General features: G+C 34.9%; 1 protein-coding gene across 2 annotated transcripts; it reads right to left on the reverse strand.

Moving 5' to 3' along the window:
- Positions 1–11,823: 11,823 nt before the first annotated feature.
- LOC107852928 (phosphatidylinositol:ceramide inositolphosphotransferase 1) lies at positions 11,824–16,285 on the reverse strand. Of its 2 annotated transcripts, none has more exons than XM_047398281.1 (12): positions 15,887–16,285; positions 15,691–15,780; positions 14,586–14,672; positions 14,423–14,491; positions 13,954–14,034; positions 13,654–13,725; positions 13,495–13,555; positions 13,303–13,405; positions 12,839–12,859; positions 12,634–12,680; positions 12,387–12,496; positions 11,824–12,307 (listed from the first exon to the last, which is right to left on the reverse strand). In XM_047398281.1, the coding sequence occupies exons 1-12, from the start codon at positions 15,917–15,919 to the stop codon at positions 12,227–12,229; spliced, it is 855 nt and encodes a 284-aa protein (XP_047254237.1). In that variant the 5' UTR covers positions 15,920–16,285; the 3' UTR covers positions 11,824–12,226. The 2 variants fall into 2 exon arrangements, with proteins under 2 accessions (XP_047254237.1, XP_016553449.2); XM_016697963.2 differs by having other exon boundaries at positions 12,764–12,859; positions 15,887–16,283.
- Positions 16,286–22,122: the final 5,837 nt, after the last annotated feature.

A 22,122-nucleotide genomic window follows, 5' to 3' on the forward strand; every position in this document is an offset into this window, starting at 1 on the left:
GAACCATATAGGTTCTACATGTATTCCCCTCCATTTTCTCACAAATTTATTTTATTTGTTAATTATCAAAATTAAATCATAATTCTACAAACCTCTTTTTTTCAGTTTAATCATTTAGTATCCAAAACAAGCTCGCTAGACTAAAGCGGATTCACGCCGACACCCATGAAAGTAAAATCTACCTACAAGGGTGGATCTAGGGGTCGAGTGGGGATTCCCAAGAACCCAGTAATTTTCGTGCGGATCTAATATTTATGTAGAAAAATCTAGTAAACATATAAGAATAATACGTTAGGAACCTATAAACAAAGCGTATTATTAATCTAGCGGAGTAGGGAGACTTATGAAAATTTTATTGACCTTTCAATTGTTGGTTCGAATCCCCTTAGTTACTATTTGATTTTATTTTTATATTTTTATCTAAAATAGGGAACCACAAACTTTAAATCCCGAATCCGCCTCTGCATACCTAAAAAAAGGTTTTTCATTATTGAGATTTAAAGTTAGACGCTTAGCCAAGGCTGAATGGTTCAGCAAGAAACATAAAATTTTAAAGTCAAATCAAAACGTGAACCTTTTGATACTTCTGTGAAGTATCTCGAAAGATACATGGATCGTTCCATATGTTGGACAAACACAGATAGTTCCAAAATAAAAATGTAATACTATGCATTTCATAAGATCAGTGGGTCATTAAGTATGTTGGACAAACACAAATAGTTTTGGGATAAAAAAAACTATGTATCTTATTTATTTTTTATTTACTAATTTTGGTATAAGTTATATCATGAGTAGCTATAAGTATCGAGATATGTTATTTCTGTCAAAGGATGGAATATTGAAATTAGTTATCTCAAAATAAATTAATAAAAATGACAAAAATACCCTAAAAGTATCTCAAATCCTTTTTTCTACTAGAAAAGAAAATTTTCATAAAACTACAACTCAAGTTACATTAAATACTAAAAATTTCTTTACTAAGTAAAAATTATAAATATCTCTAATTAACTTCGACCCTAAAAATTAAAATATATTAATTCCCCCTAAAAATTTACATGAATATCTTTTTTTCACCAATTTAATATCATTAATGTCTAAACCCCTCCTCCTTCAAAATGTTTTTCAGAAAACTTTCTCCTCGCTATCCTTCTGCGCTCTCTCTCCCCCCCACCCCCCACCCCATCCCTTTCTCCGTAGCTCACACTTCCTTCTCCTTCTTAACGAGTGTTCTTTTGTTAGTTCTTGTATAAATATATTTGTGTTTCATTATTTTTTCTTCCATTTCAACCTCAAACAATGTCAAGAATTTCATTATTTTTCTTCTATTTCAACCTCAAACAATGTCAAGAATTTCATTATTTTTTCTTCTATTTCAACCTCAAACAGTATCAAGAATTTTATTGTTTTTTCTTTTATTTAAATCCCATATCAGTGAAGCCGCGCACATGAAAAAGGATGTTAGGATACATTAAATATGTTTTTCAATTTATGTATATGTTACATAAGTATTTTTATGTATCTCTCTACAGTTATGTTACATCTCATCATATGTTACATCTTAGATCTATGCGTATGATAAGTGCATGAGATACGTTTTCATCTTAGATCTCTGCGTATGTTACATAAGTATTTTTATGTATCTCTCTATAGTTATGTATTTTTAAAAGAATTCGTGTACTGGATCTCTTGTATTTTTTACTAAAGATACATAAATAGGAGCTATAGATATATAATATATCCTAGATATATTATAAAGAAATACATTTTACAATTGAAAAACATACATTTTGAATAGGCTTAAGTCATCAGTAGCCCCTTTAAGTTGTCCTGAAAATTCACTTAAACCCCTCAACTCAGGCCTGTACCTATCAGGCCCCTAAACCACTCAAAATTTGATCCACACAGGTCTTTTTTGCCCATGTCTCATCATCTTTACTGTGCGTGTCACTATGAGCTGCTTAGGTGGAAAATTAATTCATTCAATATTTTACACGTGGATTAAACATATCCAATTTTTTTAGTTATAATATTGAATCAACTTTGTTTTAAATTTTCAATAAATTAATTTTTTTTTCAATGGCATCACCGGTATGATGTTCCGTGGTTCTCGCCGGGGAAGTAATGACTCAAACTGTGAAGTTTTTTTTTCTTAAAATTTAGCAGCAATTTTTCTTGAAAACTGAGGAAGTTCATGTTTTCCGGCAAGCAATAATATACTCCCTCAATTCTTGTTTTCCGGCGAGAAATGAGATTGCTAAAAATTTTAAAATTTTTTTACAGGATTTTGGACGAAGAAAAAGACTACTGGTGGGGGTGGGGGTAGGGTCCTGTGAAGGCGATGACGCGGGGGGCGGGGGGTGAAGACGATGAACTGGGATGGGGTGGGATGCTGTGAAGATGATGACGCGGGGTGGTGGTAGTGGTGGTGTTGTGAAGACGATGATGCGAGGGGGGTGCTGTGAAGATAATGATGCGGGGTGGTGGTAGTGGTGGTGTTGTGAAGACATGACCGGGGGGATGGGGGAGCAGGGGTTGTGCTTTTTTTTTAAAATTAAGAAATTATAATAATTAAAATTATATTAATAAAATAATTTAAATATAGTTTTTTTAATTAAAAAGAGTAAAACATTATTTCTTCTTTTCTTGATAGGTCTTAATTTTAAGCAGTTGAGGTACCTGATAGATACAGGCCTTAGTTGAGGGATCCAAGTGAATTTTCGGGACAACTTTAAGTGGTTTTTGTTGACTTAAGCCTTTTGAATATAAAGTGATACATAACATATCTTTGTTCTATGTGACTCATATATTCTTAGAATATGTATCTTTGTATTTTATTCATACATTTACAAATATATATATTGTAATGTATCTCGTGTATTTTTTATCTATCGATACATGATTTAGTTGGCTGATACGTATAATTAATGAGTAACTCTATTTTCAGGATATGAAATATGTCATTGATGAGATTCCACAACATCCTCCAAGGTTTGGCAGCTCATGCAATGCCAAGTTTTTAGAAGAGTTTCAAGAAATTTTGTCAAAAGAAGTAATTGAGATGTTCAGTAAGACATGCTTTGATGAATCATTGAAAAAAAAATCAGGACAATAAAAAATAGAGAAGAGGAGAAGATTGATTCTGCAAATAGAATGGGGAGAAAGATATTCTGAAAATATACATAATATCTAAGTACGATATTTTGGGTATTTTTTTCTGTTAATTTGAAGATATAAGAGTGATTTACTCCTTAATTAAGTAAATTTATGTTATTTTTCTTAATTAGCGCACATTAGTTGCTGTCACACCCCTTTTTTGACGTACTCCAAAAAGATTTATGTTTTAAGGGTCGAAAGGGTTTTATTGTTTAAGTGACAAGAAATGAAAATTTGTTTCGGAAAAGGATTATTTACATTTTTCATTCAGAGTCGCCACTTGGCATAATCCGGTGTGCCAAGTCACCTTTGGAGAATCCTTTTCGAAACCATTTGACTCTTAAACTGACTTGCGAACAGAGATTCCGGCTAAGGAATTCTATTGACCGAGGGGAAGGTGTTAGGCACCTCTCGATCCCGTGGTTCAACCACGGTCGTTTGGTAGAGTGTGTCGACTATTTTGGCATTACGAAATGTATAAACCACACAAAAGCACGCAAAATCATCAAACAATAAACAAAGCCAAACAATCCAAAAAAATGTAAAGTACAGTCCAATTATACAATCCAAAAAAATACGAAAAATATAAATCCTAGTCTAAACTAAATCTAGACTAATCTCCAATGCCTTACCCGATTCCGCGGGCCTTCATCACGATCATTTTTCGCCAACATGATACGTCGGGGCATTCCCCGGTGAATTAGTACAGAAGACCTCGGGGCATTCCCCGGCTAAATGAATATATTTGAATCTCAGGAAATAAAGTAGAAAACATTCAACACAGACTCCACATGCAAACATCCAACGAAACACTTATTTCTAAATTTTGCCTACCCAAACCTACGATTGCCTACCCGCTTGACTTACCATGATACTATCACGAAATTGATAATTAGACGTGAAAGTAACAATAACGATGAATCAAAACAACAACAAATCAAAATTAATCCTAATTTACTTTAACAATTTTTAACTCGCGCCCCGAATTCCCTTTAAACCACATGATTAGTGCATGCTTCGATTTTCCAATCACATCTCATAATCCGAAACCAACATCAAACACAACACAAACAACGAAGATTCAAACCAAACACACAACAAATAAATCATCCACACCCACAACATCAATAAAGAATCAAGACAAAATAAAGATCGGTAGAAGAAATGAACCTCGATGATACTGATCCTTGTCGATAATAAAGAAATTCGAAGACCAAAATACTCGACCGGAGAATCCTCACAACGAACAACTCCAAACTCGAGATCGAATTTAACCAGATAGATTTGGGAAACAACGAAAAAAAAAAACCTCACGATGAATGACCCTCAAACCCGAATAGAAATCGAAAACAACCCAAGATCTCCAATTCGAAACCTCAAATCACCGATTTCCAACTAACCTTGTATGAATCTCACCGGAATTGAATTAAAAGTCATCGTTTCAGTATTTTTGAAATGAGACGGAGCTAGCTCGAACAGGCTGGCTGTCGGCGTGGTATTGAGAGGAGAATCTAGAGAGGGAGAGAGAGAGTTGAAGCGGCAGCGGCGGTGGCGCTGTTGTCATCGATGGGGGAGGCGTCGGGAGAGGTTTTTGAGAGAGAGAGTGAGAGTCTAGAGAGAGAGAAAGAGGGAGAGAGTAAGAGTTTAGAGAGAGGGAGAGAGTGAGAGAGTTCGGCGGCGCGCTATTATCGCCAATGGGGGAAGCATCAGGAGAGGTTTTTGAGAGAGAGAGTGAGAGTCTAGAGAGAGGGAGGGAGTGAGAGTCTAGAGAGAGGGAGAGAGGGAGAGAGTTCGACGGCGCCGGCAGCGGCTCTGTTGTCGCCGATGGGGGAAGCATCGGGAGAGGGGTCACCGGCGAAGAGAGAGTGAGAGTCTTTTTTTTTTCTGTATGCTGAGGTCCTCTGCTTTGTTTTTGTGTGTATGTGTGTATATATTGTATTTTCCCCTTCCTGGTCCTTTCTTTTTGGACAAGAAAAAAAAGAGGAGGGGGGGTGTGACGTGGGGTAGGATTAGGTAGGGGTAGGGAGGTGGTTTATTTTATTTGGGTAGGTTGTTAGGATAAGATAGAATTAGTTAGGATAGGTTTTTTAGGGATTTTGTTATATTTTTTTGTATTTTGTGAGGGTATAAAACATGGGTGAGGGTACACAGTAGGATAAAAATAAAAATGGGTAAAAATAACATCGAGGAGGGACGAAATTAGGTGTCTACATCATGCCCCCTTTAAATGTAAACGCGAAGTGTTTTCAGGCAAAGAAGTAGACAGCGAGACCAAATTTTGATCCGACCATTATTCAAAGAAAGAAACAGAAGGAAGAAGGACAATCGGATCTTGACTTAAGACATCCTCCCTACCCAAATTATGAGAAAATCAAGTCACGGGTATTTCAAAGGATTGGAAGAGGTGGACTATACCGAGTTGGAGAGTCGAGTGAGGTTCCGTCGAGGTTCCGGTCCGCGGCTCTGTCATTACATCAAAAATGAAAATTACAAGTTAAAACATAAATGAAATTACAAAAATCCTATCTATACAGCTTCTGTTGGCTCTTGACTCGACTTTTATCACCCTATTCTTCAGGCGGGCTCCTGACTTGCAATTTCTTTCAACTTGTTGCTTGGCTTTCAATTGCTTCACTTTGTTGCTTGACTTTTCGTTTCTTCACCCTATTCTCCAGGCGGGCTCCTGACTTGTTATTTCATCACCCTGTTCTTCAAGCGGGCTCCTGACTTGCTATTTCATCACCCTGTTCTTCGGGCGGGCTCCTGACTTGCTATTTCATCACCCTGTTCTTCAGGCGGGCTCCTGAAACCCAAAATTAAAACTAGAACAAAAATTATCCCAAACAAAACATTATAGTAAAGTAGTATTTCATTTTTGAAAGTGTTGTCCCATTTTCCAGGAGGGTCCTGAACATAAAGTAAAATCCTATTTTTCAGGAAGGTCCTGAACAGAAAGTAAAAATCCCATTTTTCATGAGGTCCTGACCAGAAAGTAAAATCCCATTTTTCAAGAGGGTCCTGAACAGAAAGTAAAATCCCATTTTTTAGGAAGGTCCTAAACATAAAGTAAAATCTCATTTTTCAGGAGGGTCCTAAACATAAAGTAAAATCTCATTTTTCAGGGGGGGTCCTGAACATAAAGTAAAATCCCATTTTTCAGGAGGGTCCTGAACATAAAGTAAAATCCCATTTTTCAGGGGGGTCCTGAACTGAAAGTAAATTCTCATTTTTCAAGAGGGTCCTGGACATAAAGTAAATTCCCATTTTTTAGAAGGGTCCTGAACTGAAAATAAATTCCCATTTTTCAGGAGGGTCCTGAACATAAAGTAAAATTCCATTTTTCAGGAGAGTCCTGAACTGAAAGTAAAATCCCATTTTTCAGGAGGGTCTTGGACAGAAAGTAAAATTCCATTTTTCAGGAGGGTCCTGAACATAAAGTAAAATCCCACAGATGTGCATTTCCAATGGTAGCTGAATTAAGTGAAGCGAATTTGCCCCTATTTCAACAAAGAAAATTTGTCAGTTAAAAACTTAGTGGTGGTTTGCAGATCTTGGCTTCTCAGATATCTGCCCAGCACACATTCCTTTCATCTTTGTTCTAAATCGCTAACACTTGCCCTGTCTTGCCGCATCATCGACCCGGATCCAGACTGAGGGAAATGAGTTTTGACTCAAACAATGGGTTTCTATTTTACCATGCCCCTGAGGTGCACTCTTTTCCCAAATCTGAATGCTTCCATGTATCCAATAGTCTGTCGGTTGATAGACTTCCTTTGCTTCATGTTGAATTACGATCATATTTCTTTCCTGGGCTGTTCCTTGGCTTTTTCTCATATAATTGGAAAACTGGTAGTAAATTTTGAAATCCTTTCTCGTTTGTTTTGACACAGACTTGACTTAAAATGTAAAGAAATGATGGTGACTTTTATTTTGATAAATGACATAAAAAGAAAAAAAGCATGAATATGTAAATGAAAGAAAAGGGCAATGTCTCATATTCACAAGGAAAACTTATCTGAATACGACAACCAACTCCAATGAGTATGACATGCATTTTAGATTGAGCTGCCTGATCTTCCTATCCAGACTCCCCATTTGTTGTTGAGTTCGTACCTTTTGCCGCTGAGCCGCTTCTTCAAATCCATTGGACTCATACATCACATTTGATTGATGATATTTTAAAAGACTTTTGCCAACAAATATCTTTCTTTTCACTTTTCTCTTGAACTCGCCATCGCCTTACGGTGCTCGTGAGGGTTTTCACCAATAAGACTCTCTCATTTTTATTTCTCTCTACTCACCATCGCCTTATGGTGCCTACAAAGGTTTTCACCAATAAGACTCTCTCATTTTCATTTCTCTCAACTCACCATGGCCCCACGGAGTTTTCACCAATAAGACTCTCTCATTTTCATTTCTCTCAACTCACCATCGCCTTATGATGCCCATGGGGGTTTTCACCAATAAGACTCTCTCATTTTTTTATTTCTTTCCTGATTTCTTATGCTGAGGGAGACCAGTGGTACTTCACAATGTATCATCATATCCATTGCATGCTTAGCCTTAATATTATAAAAAAATTGATCTGAAGGACATTCTTTGGTTGTAACTTGACTTTTGGTTAAGGTTAGAAAAGATGGTAAGGGGCTCAAATGATACTTGAAGTGGGGTGGGACTTACAACTTTTGGAATCGACTCAAACAACATGTTAACCATGCCCCAGTTTTATTGACTGCTGAATCTTAAATCTTTATTTGGTTGGACCGAGCTCGAAATAGGGCAGCCTACGTATCTCACTCCCGAGAGAGGAGAATCAGGTCGCAGTAGTTCTATCAGCTTGTTCTTTGTTTTGATTTGATTTTGATTTTTTTTATTTTTTTTATTTTCGAACTCTTTCTTTTATTCTTATTTTCTTGACATTTATCTTTAAATCTATTTTGATTCCAAAAGAGGGATATGAAAGAAAATTAAAACAAAGCTCAAACGGCTAAACAAAGGATGACACAATGTTTGGATAGAAGAATAAAATGCCTTCATCATATCAATCTTCAAAAATGCAAGTACTAAACATGCAATAAAATCAACAAAGGATCAAATATCATACGTAATATATTTTGACCGCATCAGCATTGATAGCCATTTCTGCCATTTTGCCTTCAGTATCTGTCAAATATAAGGCTCCATTGGGCAACACTTTCTTCACAACGAAGGGACCTTGCCAGTTAGGGGAGAACTTGCCTTTCGCTTCAACCTGGTGAGGAAGGATACGTCTCAATACCAACTGACCAACTTCAAAATTCCTGGGACGGACCTTTTTGTTATACGCTCGAGCCATCCTCCTCTGATACAACTGGCCATAACACACAGACGTTAGCTTTTTTTCCTCAATCAAACTCAAATGTTCCAATTGGGTTTTTACCCATTCGTCATCATCAATCTCTGCTTCTACAATGACTCGAAGAGAGGGAATTTCAACTTCTGTAGGGATGATCGCTTCTGTCCCATACACCAATAAATATGGAGTTGCCTCTGTTGAAGTGCGAACAGTGGTGCGATAACCTAACAATGCAAACGGCAACTTTTCATGCCACTATCTAGATCCTTGTACCATCTTTCGCAATACCTTTTTTATATTCTTATTGGCGGCTTCTACAGTGCCATTGGCCTTTGGGCCATATGGAGTAGAATTTCGATGTGCAATCTTAAACTGTAGACATACTTCTTGCATCAAATGACTATTGAGATTGGCAGCATTGTCTGTAATGATCATCTTGGGAATTCCAAATCTACAAATGATATTGGCATGAACAAAATCTACCACAGCCTTCTTTGTCACTGACTTGAAAGTTACCGCTTCTACCCACTTTGTGAAGTAGTCAATGGCTACCAAAATGAATCAATGCCCATTTGATGCCTTCGGCTCAATCGGTCCAGTCACATCCATTCCCCAAGCCACGAACGGCCATGGAGCGGCCATTTCATGCAACTCAACAGAAGGAGAACGTATCAGATCACCGTGTACCTGACATTGATGACACTTTTGAACAAATTGAATAGAATCCCTTTCCATAGTAAGCCAGTAATAACCTGCTCGAAGAATCTTCTTTGACAAGACATGACCGTTCATATGCGACCCACATACTCCAGAGTGTATTTCGACCATGATTACCGAGGCTTCTTTTGCATCTACACACCTCAAAAGTCCCAGATCTGGGGTCCTCTTATACAAGATTCCCCCACTTAGGAAAAATCCACTAGCCAAACGCCTAATAGTCCTCTTTTGATCGTTGGTGGCATATGATGGGTATTCTCCTGACTGAATGTACCGCTTGATATCCAAGAACCAAGGTTCTCATTGCCTTACCCGATTCCGCGGGCCTTCATCACGATCATTTTCCGCCAACATGATACATCGGGGCATTCCCCGGTGAATAAGTACAGAAGACCTCGGGGCATTTCCCAGCTAAATGAATATATTTGAATCGCAGGCAATAAAGTAGAAAACATTCAACACAGACTCCACATGCAAACATCCAACTAAACACTTATTTCTAAATTTTGCCTACCCGAACCTATAATTGCCTACCCGCTTGACTTACTATGATACTATCATGAAATTGATAATTAGACGTGAAAGTAACAATAACGACGAATCAAAACAACAACAAATCAAAATTAATCCTAATTCACTTTAACAATTTTTAACTCACGCCCCGAATTCCCTTTAAACGACATGATTAGTGCATGCTTCGATTTTCCAATCACATCTCATAATCCGAAACCAATATCAAACACAACACAAACAACGAAGATTCAAACCAAACACACAACAAAGAAATCATCCACACCCACAACATCAATAAAGAATCAAGACAAAATAAAGATCGGTAGAAGAAATGAACCTCGATGATACAGATCCTTGTCGATAATAAAGAAATCCGAAGACCAAAATACTCGACCGGAGAATCCTCACAACGAACAACTCCAAACTCGAGATCGAATTCAACCAGACAAATTTGGGAAACAACGAAAAAAAAAACCTCATGATGAATGACTCTCAAACCCGAATAAAAATCGAAAACAGCCCAAGATCTCCAATTCGAAACCCCAAATCACCGATTTCCAACTAACCTTGTATGAATCTCACCGAAATTGAATTAACAGTCATCGTTTCAGCATTTCCGAAATGAGACGGAGCTAGCTCGAATAGGCTGGCTGTCGGCGCGGTATTGAGAGGAGAATCTAGAGAGAGGGAGAGAGAGTTGGAGCGGCGCCGGCGGCGGCGCTGTTGTCGTTAATGAGGAAGGTGTCAGGAGAGGTTTTTGAGAGAGAGAGTGAGAGTCTAGAGAGAGGGAGGGAGTGAGAGTCTAGAGAGAGGGAGAGAGTGAGAGAGTTCAGCGGCGCCGGCGCCGGCGCTATTGTCGCCGATGGGGGAAGCGTCGGGAGAGGTTTTTGAGAGAGAGAGTGAGAGTCTAGAGAGAGGGAGAGAGTGAGAGAGTTCGGCGGCGCCGGCGGCAGCGCTGTTGTCGCCGATGGGGGAAGCGTCGGAAGAGAGGTCGCCGGCGAAGAGAGAGTGAGAGTCTTTTTCTTTTTTTTTTCTTTTTTTTCTGTATGCTGAGGTCCTCTGCTTTGTTTTTGTGTGTATGTGTGTATATATTGTACTTTCCCCTTCCTGGTCCTTTCTTTTTGGACAAGAAAAAAAAAAGGAGGGGGGGTGTGACGTGGGGTAGGGTTAGGTAGGGGTAGGGAGGTGGTTTATTTTGATTGGGTAGGTTGTTAGGATAAGATAGAATTAGTTAGGATAGGTTTTGTTAGGGATTTTGTTATATTTTTTTTGTATTTTGTGAGGGTATAATAACATAGGTGAGGGTACACGGTACAATAAAAATAAAAATGGGTAAAAACGACATCGGGGAGGGACGAAATTAGGTGTCTACAGTTGCTTCACTAGATGTATCACCAGAGATGTAAATCTTGTTAATGGATGTATCAGAAAAATAATAAAATAATTTTTTTTTGTAAGTTTTATAAAAGTTGGGATAAGGTATAATTAGGGGTAAACTAGTTGGGATTTATGTAAGTTATATATTTTTATAAGCAAACAACTTCTTCTTAGATCAACTTTCGCGCAGCTCAACTAATTATACGAAATATCTGTCACATCTCACAAGCAAGAACTAACAAGTATCATGGGACTCTGTCCACTGGACAATGCTATGACGGGTGCATGGGAAGTTGTCTCTACTAATTAAATTCTCACTAGAAGGATGAGATGAGGACCAATGAAAGAGAGAACGATTTGAGTAAGAACAGTAAGTAACCTAGAGGGGTCAGAGAGATTAGATAACATTTTGTCGTGGGAGAAAGGCAAAGAGTGTGTACCCCAAATGAAGGGGCTGCAGGGCATGTGCTATTTAGGTGCAATCTCTATCTTCATCAGCAGCAAACAGGTAAATTGGACCATACATAAACGAACATTACTATGGACAAAAGGAATACATAATGGCTCTTGATCCAAAAGAAAGCACTTAATTGGACCATACATCTCTAACTCCTCTTGCATAAGTATAATCACGTGCTCTGTACACCTGCAAGTGATGCAACTAGACAACGACAACAATAACTATTCCTTAGTCCCAAACTCCTCCAAGCCCGAATAAAAAAGGAGGGTTGAAGTAGGCTGCCAGCGTAAAAAACTGCCAGCGTAAAAACTTACCTATTCATCATGAATACAAAGTTGTTGCAACTCATCTATACATATTTCACATTTCTCTTCAGCCCTTTTAGGTGATGAAAAAGTGTACTAAAAGTTTGGTTAGCACAACTAGAAAATATTTGCATTTTCAGAAGAAAGATCGAACTCCATGGATACATTGAAGCCACTAAACTTAAGCATAGGGACCGTAGAGGCATTCGAAGCATATCATCAAGATTTCATATCCTACACTAAAGATCAAAACTATTGGACTTGGACAAACACCACGAATGAGTTGTGGAACCCCAACTTGTAATGCAATTGAAGAGTAGTGCCTCAAACCAGGTTCAGTTAGTTGCGCTCTATGCATTTTTCCATCTATACACCATTCATCGCTACTTCAACATGGACAGCATTACCAACCTCCATGATCATTCCGTTGATTTGGGTTCTAGGCCTCTATAAACAATGAAGAAAGCAATTTCATTAGCTACAGATGATATCTAACCGGAAAATGGAAATCAGTAAATCTCCATACCCAATCTTCAGGATCTCCGTTCCCATTGAGAAGTTTGTGATCCTCTTCTTTGGTCTTGCTATCCTTGCTTACTGGTAGCAACGAGGCTGCGCTAGTGCGATCAGGCAGTTCTGCAAGAAACAGCTCATGCTTCAGCTCTTCTCCACCCTTCTCTTTTGAGCATTAATAAGAAGAAGGAGAAGAAGCAGAGGAAGAGAAAACCAAATCAAAGGAGTCGTGCGAAGGGAAGTTTAAAACTGTGCCTCACCTGGTAATTTTTTGTCAATGAAGAACACAACTAGATTAACAGTGTACCTGTAGGGAAACAGTATGGATCAATTAAGTTAGTCATTTGGGAAAAATATGCGAAGTACCTCAAGCCGAAAAATTGGATTCACCATGCGACAACAACGTCAACAGTGTAATGTTTACGCGATGCAACAATTAAAAAGCTCTGAGCAATAGTAGCTAACCAAGCACATTTCTTTATAAACCTGCAGAAGAAAATCAAACAATCAGTGATAAGTTCAGGCTGAGCTGGAAAATCCTAATAGTCATTCTATTCTTTTATAGTATCAAATTCAATGAAAACGAAAATAAGAAAATATTACAGAAGGAAAAAAAAGTGCTAGTTCAACATATAAATTAAATGGAAAAAGCCATCTTGATAGCTCAACCAAACAACCCAATTCAATTAATCTTCCGTGTTGAGGATTGAAAGAAAAGAAAACAGAAGCAAAGGAAAGCAAAGAAGAGGGAAATTATCGCATTATTTCAGTTGTTGATCTAGTACAACTGAAATAAAGCTGTATTCCCCCAGTATCACCGGTAATATCACTTGCAGAGTCGCACTCACCGGAAGTAAATTTAAATATGAACGCCAGTCCTAACTCCTATACATAAAAAACAACACAATATATCAACGCAATTATATTACCTTCGAGTGCCATATTTATGATACACCCGCACAAACACTAAAGAGAATATCGTATGCGATGAGAATATCAAGTCACCACAACCATAAAGTATGCCCCGAGGAACTGCCATAAATATCGTGTAAGGACCAAGTTAAACAATGTTATGACGAAAGACCCAAAATGATATGTGTAATAACTCGAATGCAACTCACAGTTTAACAGTAGAACTTCAAAAACACTATTAGGCCGAGGAAGTGTGGCAAGCTTTGAACCCTGGAAATTGCAGAGTAACCTGTAAGGTGATGCGCAACATATAGACTCTACTAACGTAAATGCAAACAAACGGATCATCAATTGGACAAGTTCTCTACCTCACGGCAGTGATAATTTGGACCAGGAAGCTGTGTAGAATAGAATGTTACCATCCGAAGAAATTGACAAGCCTGTACCATACAATTACTTAACAAATTAAAAGATAGAATAGATCAGTCAAGTTTCTCCCTAAATGTCCGGAGCAAAGAACAAACATCGGTGTTGTATAGAAAGAGAACAAAAACTTATCTTCGCCCAAGTTAAACCATGTGTAATGATTATGGGGAAAAAAACTACTCTAACTGAAAATTGACTTGTGAAACAAAGGAAGGTGAAAGATAAGAAAAGGCGGCACTTACAACTAAGAATGCCAGGACCCTGCACCATATCAGAACCGTATAGATCTTTTTAGTCTTGAAAATGAAAGGATGGAATGTCCACTGCAGAAAAAGATGAGCAACAATTAGATCAGGAACATACAAAATTCACTTCATTGACAATAAATAACTATAAATGTTAAGTTGAGGGTTATGGAAAGTTATTCTAGCACCACATTATAATCTTTAGAGCCTAATGTCCAGATTTTCCCTTTTCCCTATTCTTTAAAACCTAAGGTTAGCTTGGCCTCACAGTTTGCCTTGAACATATTCAAGTATGCTTGTGATTATGAACGTCTAGAAAGTCTTCATTTACCTACAATTATAATGAATGAGAGAAATAGAATCCACTGAATTTCAAAGTCAAAAAAAATTTGTAACTAACAAAACACGAAACAAAGAGACACGCCATTAGCTGTTGATGAATGAATTTATTTGAAAACCAACTTACCAAGACAAAAGATAGAAAAATGGTGGTGAATACAGTTTCACTTATGTAGGCTTTGTCTGACCCAAGCTCCTGAAAATTTACAAGGAAAGAAAAGTAGTAAAAATATGAATACACATCTTCCAAAACAGTAAAGAGATATAGATAAACAATCAATAAAACCAACCGGAAGAAGAAAGAAGCCAACGTCCTGAAGGGTTGGCCCAGGTCGATGCAAGTAATGAACCCCACGAGCACCAAGTCCATGGATGTACTGAAGAAAGGAGACGGATAAATTCCATTGCTCATGTATCCAAATTCACTACGATTAGGAGGTAAAACTCAGCTTTAGAGCTTTTATTTACTTGCTATGTGTGATGCCCAAGCAGACGTGCCTCGGCCTAATGGCATCAAGTGCAACTTACTGATACGCCATTCAGTAGTCAACCACACTTCTCGATGACAGTAAAAAGTATACATAAGAAATGCAAACCACAAATTGCCTCATACGTAATGAAAATGAAAGCATAACTCGATGTCTCTCAATCTCTCCTACTCCCTCAACCAGAACTGTAATACTATGCTACTTATGCAAGCCAACACTATACATGATATAACTTAAACAGAAAAAAACAAAGAAAATCGTAGCCGTCTTAATTTTTAGGCTAATTAACACATCACAAAAGTAAATACACCATTATAGATGTATACTTTTACTCCAAAAAGCCAGACATTAACTCTCCACGAAAGTTATAACAATAATAATTAATCAAAAAAATACTATTGCCTGCGGCTGGCCAACCAGATACCCCAGTTAAACCATTAAGACAATCTAACTACAAACTTCCATCTCAACAAAAACAAACATACAACCAATTACAGAAAACCATTGAACTATTTGAAGATTTTAAAAAGTTCCAAATTTTGCCTACTGTTTACCAACCAAACACCAAAAAAAAAATAGCTAGCTTCTTCCTTTGTTTTTTCAGTTGTTGCAAATTAACTTTTCATTATGTGCAACAAACTTTTTGACTTAACTCCCTCCATCCCATTTCATCCAACACCTTTCCCTAGTCTGTCTCAAAAAAAAAAAAAGTCACGTCAACATAACTAAAAATAATTTAACTTTAAAATTCTCCTATTAACGTTAATGAAATGACTTAACACCGGCCACAAATTTCAAGAACATTTTTTTTTTTTCCTTAAACACCATTTCAAGTCAAACGACGATGACACGTAAAATAGAAAAGAGAGAATAATTAGGTTGATGAAAAGGAAGAAGAAATAGAAACCTGGAAAATTACACCACCAAGAATATATTTCCAATTTTCGGCAAGAAGATTAATCTCTATTGTTGTCTCTGTACAAATTCTCTTCCACAACTGCTCTCCATAACAACAACAATTAAATAAACAAAAAAAGGCATCATTTTCTTATCTCCAAACATCAAGTCCTCCAACAAGTTTCATTGAAAAAAAAAACACAAACCTTGAGAGCTTCTCGACCAATATAAAGCGACATTTTTTTTTTTTGTATGTAAAACCACCACTTACGTATTACATCATAATAACCCAACTTTGAAAGTCAACATGTTCGTATATACTAAACAATTTCACTTGAACAAGAAAATCTTTCATACTAACAGATTCGGGTCCAATTCACCAAATTGGTTATTGAAGGAATGGAATTAAATTGCAGGAGACAAAAAAACCCAGATTTCAACAAGAAGGAAAATCAGTCAAGCAGGAAGAATTTTTGTGTATGTATAAAAAATTCCTGCAAATTGATTTTCCTTCTTTTTTTTTCTTTCTTTGTGAAGAAGAAAGTGCATTGGTAATGCTACTTTTTCTTATGTGTGATGAATGTGATTTTCTCTCTCTGATTTTGTTACGTACTTTGTGTTTGATTTGTCTGCCAAGGAGTTGAACACGGAGCGACAGTTCAGAAAAACGGTGTGCAACATTTGCTTACAAATAAACACTACTTTTCAGAAAAGGTGGGGTCCTTTTGGCGTGATATAAATAAAAATATTTTAATTTTAATTTATAATGTAAAGATCATTTTAGGTATAATAAGCGTATCTTTCAATTTAGTATATTTATGTTTTTAACTTTGAAGCATATAAAAGTAAACAGTTAAATTTTTATAAAATTTAATAAATAAACAAACATGTTCTACTTGATATTTTTTATGAGAGTTGTAGAACGCATAAATTTACCCATTCAAACTTGTGAAAATTATATAGCTTTAATGGGTAGTAAATCATTTGCTCACATTAAACACATCTTTTGAGAAAAGAGGATCGTCGCTGGAGACTCTGCCAAAACAGGACGAATTAAAGATTCCTGAATATAGACATTTAAAATTTTACTACTTATTAAATAGATATTCAAATAAAGATAGACGTAAAAAGTATTTTATTTAAATTTCGTATTTAATTAAATAATATTATCTAAAATGAGATGAGAGAATAACTAATTAATTAATTAATTAATTAATAATTCTTTTATCTTATTTTATGTGTCGTCATTTGATCGGATATGGAGTTTAAGAAATAAGGAAACACTTGGTAAAGTTTACTAAATTGTTCTTTATTAAATGTGCTCCTATCTTTCTTTCTTTTTAATTTAAGTGGGATTAATAAAGGTAAAAGTGAAATTGTATCTTTAAATATTTACCAAATAAGGAAATATAACATTCTCTTTTAGATAGATAAAAAAAGAAATGATGACATATAAAATGGAATGAAAAGAGTATAATACTTTCTTTGTTCCACAATAAGTGAATTGTTGGACTATTTTTAAGTGTTCAAAATAAGTGAATGGTTCACAATTCGGGGTAGATGTTGAAATTTTATTTCAAATTTTCCCACCATTAAATGTGATTGAAAATGATGTATCATTATTAAGATTTTGAAATTTGAAGAAGATAAAAATAAAAAAATATAATAAATTTTTATTTTTATTTTTTTTCTTAAAATATGTGTTAGAATTAAACAATTAATTTCTTGTAGAATGGAGAAAGTAATAAAGTTGAATGATCCGCTAACATGACACTCTCTTATGTCTCGGAAATTTTAAAAATTTTCCTATTTTTTCTATTTACATTACCATGGAAAAAACACTTAATTTCTACTGTCTTTATTCTAAATTATTCATTCTCAATTGAGATGATATATTAATTAAAAAAAATAATTAATAATATGACTAGTTTATCATAATACTTTTATTAAATGATGTTTATATTTTAATTTGAAGAAAAATAATTAATGCAAAGAGTAAAATATAGAAAAATTTTAAAAAAAAACAAAAAAAATAGAATTTTTTTTGTCTATTCTTGATTAATGAAAAAAAAAACAAGTAAAATAAGAAATTAAATTAGCAAATTTAAGATGGATAATTTGAGACGCAGGGAGTATTAACTATAACACTTCCCAAACAGTCGTAATGCTTCTTTCTTTCAAGACGCTCTATATGATTTTCCGTTTAAAAGAAAACAGCCTCAGCAGTCTTCTTTTTCAACTAGCCAATTTATAATCTCCTTCTTTTAATTACCATATCTCTTCTCAATAATTAGCACGTATAAACATAATAATAACCGTTACATTGATTGCTTAAGTAAAAGAAAATTCTCGATTATTTCGATATGTATCGTATGTATCCACTTTATTTATTAGTATACTGCATTTTGATTTAATGAATATTGCAATATAAATGATGATATTTCATTCAAAATGGTCATGGAGTACTGTATATTTAATTCTCTAAAAGTAACGAATTTTACATGCATCACATGATTTTTTTTCAGAAATCTGAGCAGCATAGATCCTTATCTTGGTTCTTGTCTCTTTTCTCTATAATGTTGAGGTAGTTTTGATTGTTTATATTACTATAGTAATAAAGGAAGGAAATGAGAAGTTTGGACGACAATGAGGAGATTCCGTAGATGACAATGAGGGTTAATTAATGTTATCACATCTACTCCCATCGTTTCGAATTAGATCACCCCTTTAATCTTAATACACCCATTAAAAAATTCAATAATTAAATATATATTTTACTCTTTTACCTTTCTTAGTATTGTAAAATTCAATAATCAATTAATCATGGAGACTTGGTGCAATCTATTCCAATTCATGCATGCATAAATCTACTCTTGAAAATAGAAGAAAAAATAAAGTTTCATATTTAAAGTTAGTATTGAAAATATAAAATTGTTGTTTTCAATAATTCTAAAAAATATGGTTATATTTAATACTATCAAGGGTAGAATGAAAATAAAATAGTCTTGATTTTACAACTTGAACAAGTAAATTAAAACAAATATTTTTAAAAAGAAGACCAACTAAAATGAAACGGAGAGAGTATTTTCTTCGCTCTCATTTGTTTGTTCATACATACATCTTTTAGGGTGATCTCCAAACTTAATGCGGGTTGAAACAAATTTATGTCAAGATATTGGTCATTCAAGATTTTACCTGCTATATTTGGAATTCCTTCTCAAATTCATCACTTTTAGGATGTCTGGAATTGTCACAATCCAAAATTCAGGATCGTAATGACAACTATCCAACCTTTCGTAATAGATAAGTCAAAATCCAATTCCAAATATAACATTCCAAACTTATAGAAGTTGAAGAAGATAAGAATAGAATAAAGTTTGAATAATCTCCAAAACATATTAACAAAGTAAAATAGTCATAGACGAAACGTTGATAATCCCAGATTTGATAGTCACTAATACAAGTCACTAAATACATAAATTAAAAAAAAAAAGTTTTGAGTATCAAAATGCAAAAAATGTATAAAGATAGGGATTAAGGAGATTAGTCTGTGAAAACAATAGCAGCTAGTCAGCTACCTCAAATCTCTAAAAGATGCTAACGCAGAAGAAACCACAGGAATTAATGTTCAGAGGTCGTCGATCGGTACTTTCACTTAAGGTACAGAAAAAGCAAAGATGAGTACAGAATTATATATAATCAGCAAGCATCATCGATCGACCCTAATTCAAAGTGGTGACGAATAGCACCACGTTAATCATCTAAAACACTCATACAACCTGCACTCAGGAAAGTTACCTAATTCAGCATAATAATCAAGTCTAATAGTCGTAAGAATATCGTAACACCCAGTCCAAAAAATCTTTAATACACTAGAATCAAGTAACAAATATTCAAGTGAAACTACTACGACTTTTGGTCCAGAGAGAAGCTCTTCCTTCTCTCTAAAAATTACCCACAATAACAAATGCCACTTTCGATGATTCCCATGGAGGTAAACCCATATCCTCCAAAGCCCCCTAGTTTAGATAATAACCACATGATTCTCAAAGCTCCAGAAGATTATCCCAATACACCGAAAAAATCTGAATTGACCAAAATTCAAATCATGAGCTTTAAAGACACCTTAATGACCCCTTTTCGAACACCGACCACGTCCATCGTCTAAATCGAATTTGATTCATCCACGACAATGGATGAAACTTCTATCCACGAAGAGACGCCGCAGACTGATTGTATTACACTTACTGAGGAGGATAAAAACAGAGTTTACCAATCTTGGGCATGCTTATTTATTATTAAATTAATGGACAAAAAATGATCCATCAATACTCGAAACGACGATTAGCCATTCTTTGGAAATCCTCAGAGGAACCCACTCTAATTGAGCATGGATTTGACTACTATATAGTCAAATTCTTCAAAGAAGAGAATATGCTAAAGGCTTTGCAAAATGGGCCTTCATTTATTAATGTTTTTTTTCTCACAGTCAAGTAATGGCAACGGAATTTTGTTGCGTCTATAGCCAAAGAAACTTCCACGACATATGGATTCGATTGCCAGAGCTACCCACAAAATTCTACGATCATACTATACTAGCAAAAGTAGGAAAAAGTTTAGAGAGACTGCTTAAAATGGATGTATGCATGTCAGCAATTCTTAAGGGGAGATATGCTGGTATCTGTGTGGAAGTCTCATTGGACAAACCGGTCAAAAAATAGGTATTTATTGGACACCATTGTCAAAACATAAGATAAAGTGTGGTCACCTAGGACATATGTCTCCGTATTGCTATAAACAAGTGGGATCCACAATCATCAAGCAAGGACTAAATGCAGCATTCTCACTGGGCCCTACAGAAAATGCCAAATCAGTCCGGTAGATAGTCACACGAAGAGTGACAAACAGTCAACTTCTCAAAAAAGCCCAAACAAGGGAAAACATGTGATACTTTCTCCGGAATAAGTGAATTATTGAGATATTTATTAATATTTTAATAAAAATGAATTATTAAATTTTTTTTTAAATTTACTCTTATAATTTATTAATCAGTTAACTTTTGAAAATATATTATAAAGTCAAATTTTTCTTTTTTTGAGATAAAAATAAAAAATTATGTTAAATTTATATTTTTAATGTTTTCTCTGTGTGTTAAAATTTCATAATTTATTTATTATGAAATGGAGAGAGTATTAAAAAAATAAGTACAGAGTCTTCTAGCCAAGATATACACGTTAATATTTTTAATGCCACAACGAGTTAGTTTCTAGATTCAAAAATTTTAAATTATAAGGTCAATAAACACCTTCCTACTAATGTTAATCCTTCCAATAATAGCTTTAATTGCTTGAATAAAGATAATGTAAGTATTAATAATATTTCTAACGAAAAAAATTCTTTCAGAATTATTGATGGAGAAGCACCGACGCCATCCGCTGACGTCATCAAACCGCCACTTAACTCGGATGTTAACCTTGATTTAATCACATCCTCAGACATAGGGCCTAAGTGTGCAAAAATCGAAAATGTTATTGAGTTATTAAGTTAATAATTTTTTATTAATTTTATAAAAAAAATTATTGGATAAGTTGTTTGATTTCGATTTTAGCTTATTGAGTTATTGATTTAATTCAATAAGGATACATTAAGTTATTATTTTATCCCTATTTATGTTATATATATAAGTCTCTCTATCTATCAATATATAGAGAGAGACATATAGATAGATAGATATATGTGTGTGTATATATATATATATATATTATGTGTACTATTTATTCATAATTCAGTGATTCACAAAATATTAACCTATTCAGGGCAATAAAGACACAATATCAAGCTCCAATATGATAGCTCCACTATTATCATATTGAAAAGCTTAAAACATTTATAACTTTCAACAATTAGAATTTAAGTTTTTTCTAACTAATATTCAGTTCAAATTTGAAGATTCTTGTAAACTAAAATCCATTACATAGGATTTTGGCAGTAACTAAGATTTCGTTCTTTTACGTTAGTTGTTACTATTTCTATTTTATAAGTATTTTTTTATCGGTTAAATCAAAAATTAAATCATTAAAGACTAAAAATTGATAAATTAAAATCGATAAGAAAATATTTTATTGATTGATTATTAATTTTATATATTTAAAAATTAAAAATTGATAAAACAAACCAATAACACAAAACTAAACTGAACCAACCGATGTAAACCCTCTAGGCGGCCGATGTAAACCCCTAGGCCTACTTCCTAATCAAGCAAATTAACCTCAACCACTTATTCTCTGGCGGCAACAGAGAAAAATATCCCATAATACCCCTAATAATAATTATAAACCCCTAACTACCCCTAATATTTACATGGCATCTCAAAATGCCATAAATAGCATGACCTCTAAATTGCCAAATTTAGAAAAAATCTTGGTACCCCAACCAAGCAAAT

This window comes from Capsicum annuum, chromosome 10 (genome assembly GCF_002878395.1).
Source record: "Capsicum annuum cultivar UCD-10X-F1 chromosome 10, UCD10Xv1.1, whole genome shotgun sequence".
NCBI classification, from domain to species: Eukaryota; Viridiplantae; Streptophyta; class Magnoliopsida; order Solanales; family Solanaceae; genus Capsicum; species Capsicum annuum.

Excerpts from the sequence above, each read along its gene's own strand:
- LOC107852928 (XM_016697963.2), bottom strand. The coding sequence starts at position 15,919 with ATGTCGCTTTATATTGGTCGAGAAGCTCTCAAG. Across the intron at positions 13,726-13,953 it reads GGGTCCTGGCATTCTTAGTT|GCTTGTCAATTTCTTCGGAT; the intron begins GTAAGTGCCGCC and ends TGTATGGTACAG. Across the intron at positions 13,556-13,653 it reads CAAATTATCACTGCCGTGAG|GGTTCAAAGCTTGCCACACT; the intron begins GTAGAGAACTTG and ends TGCAATTTCCAG.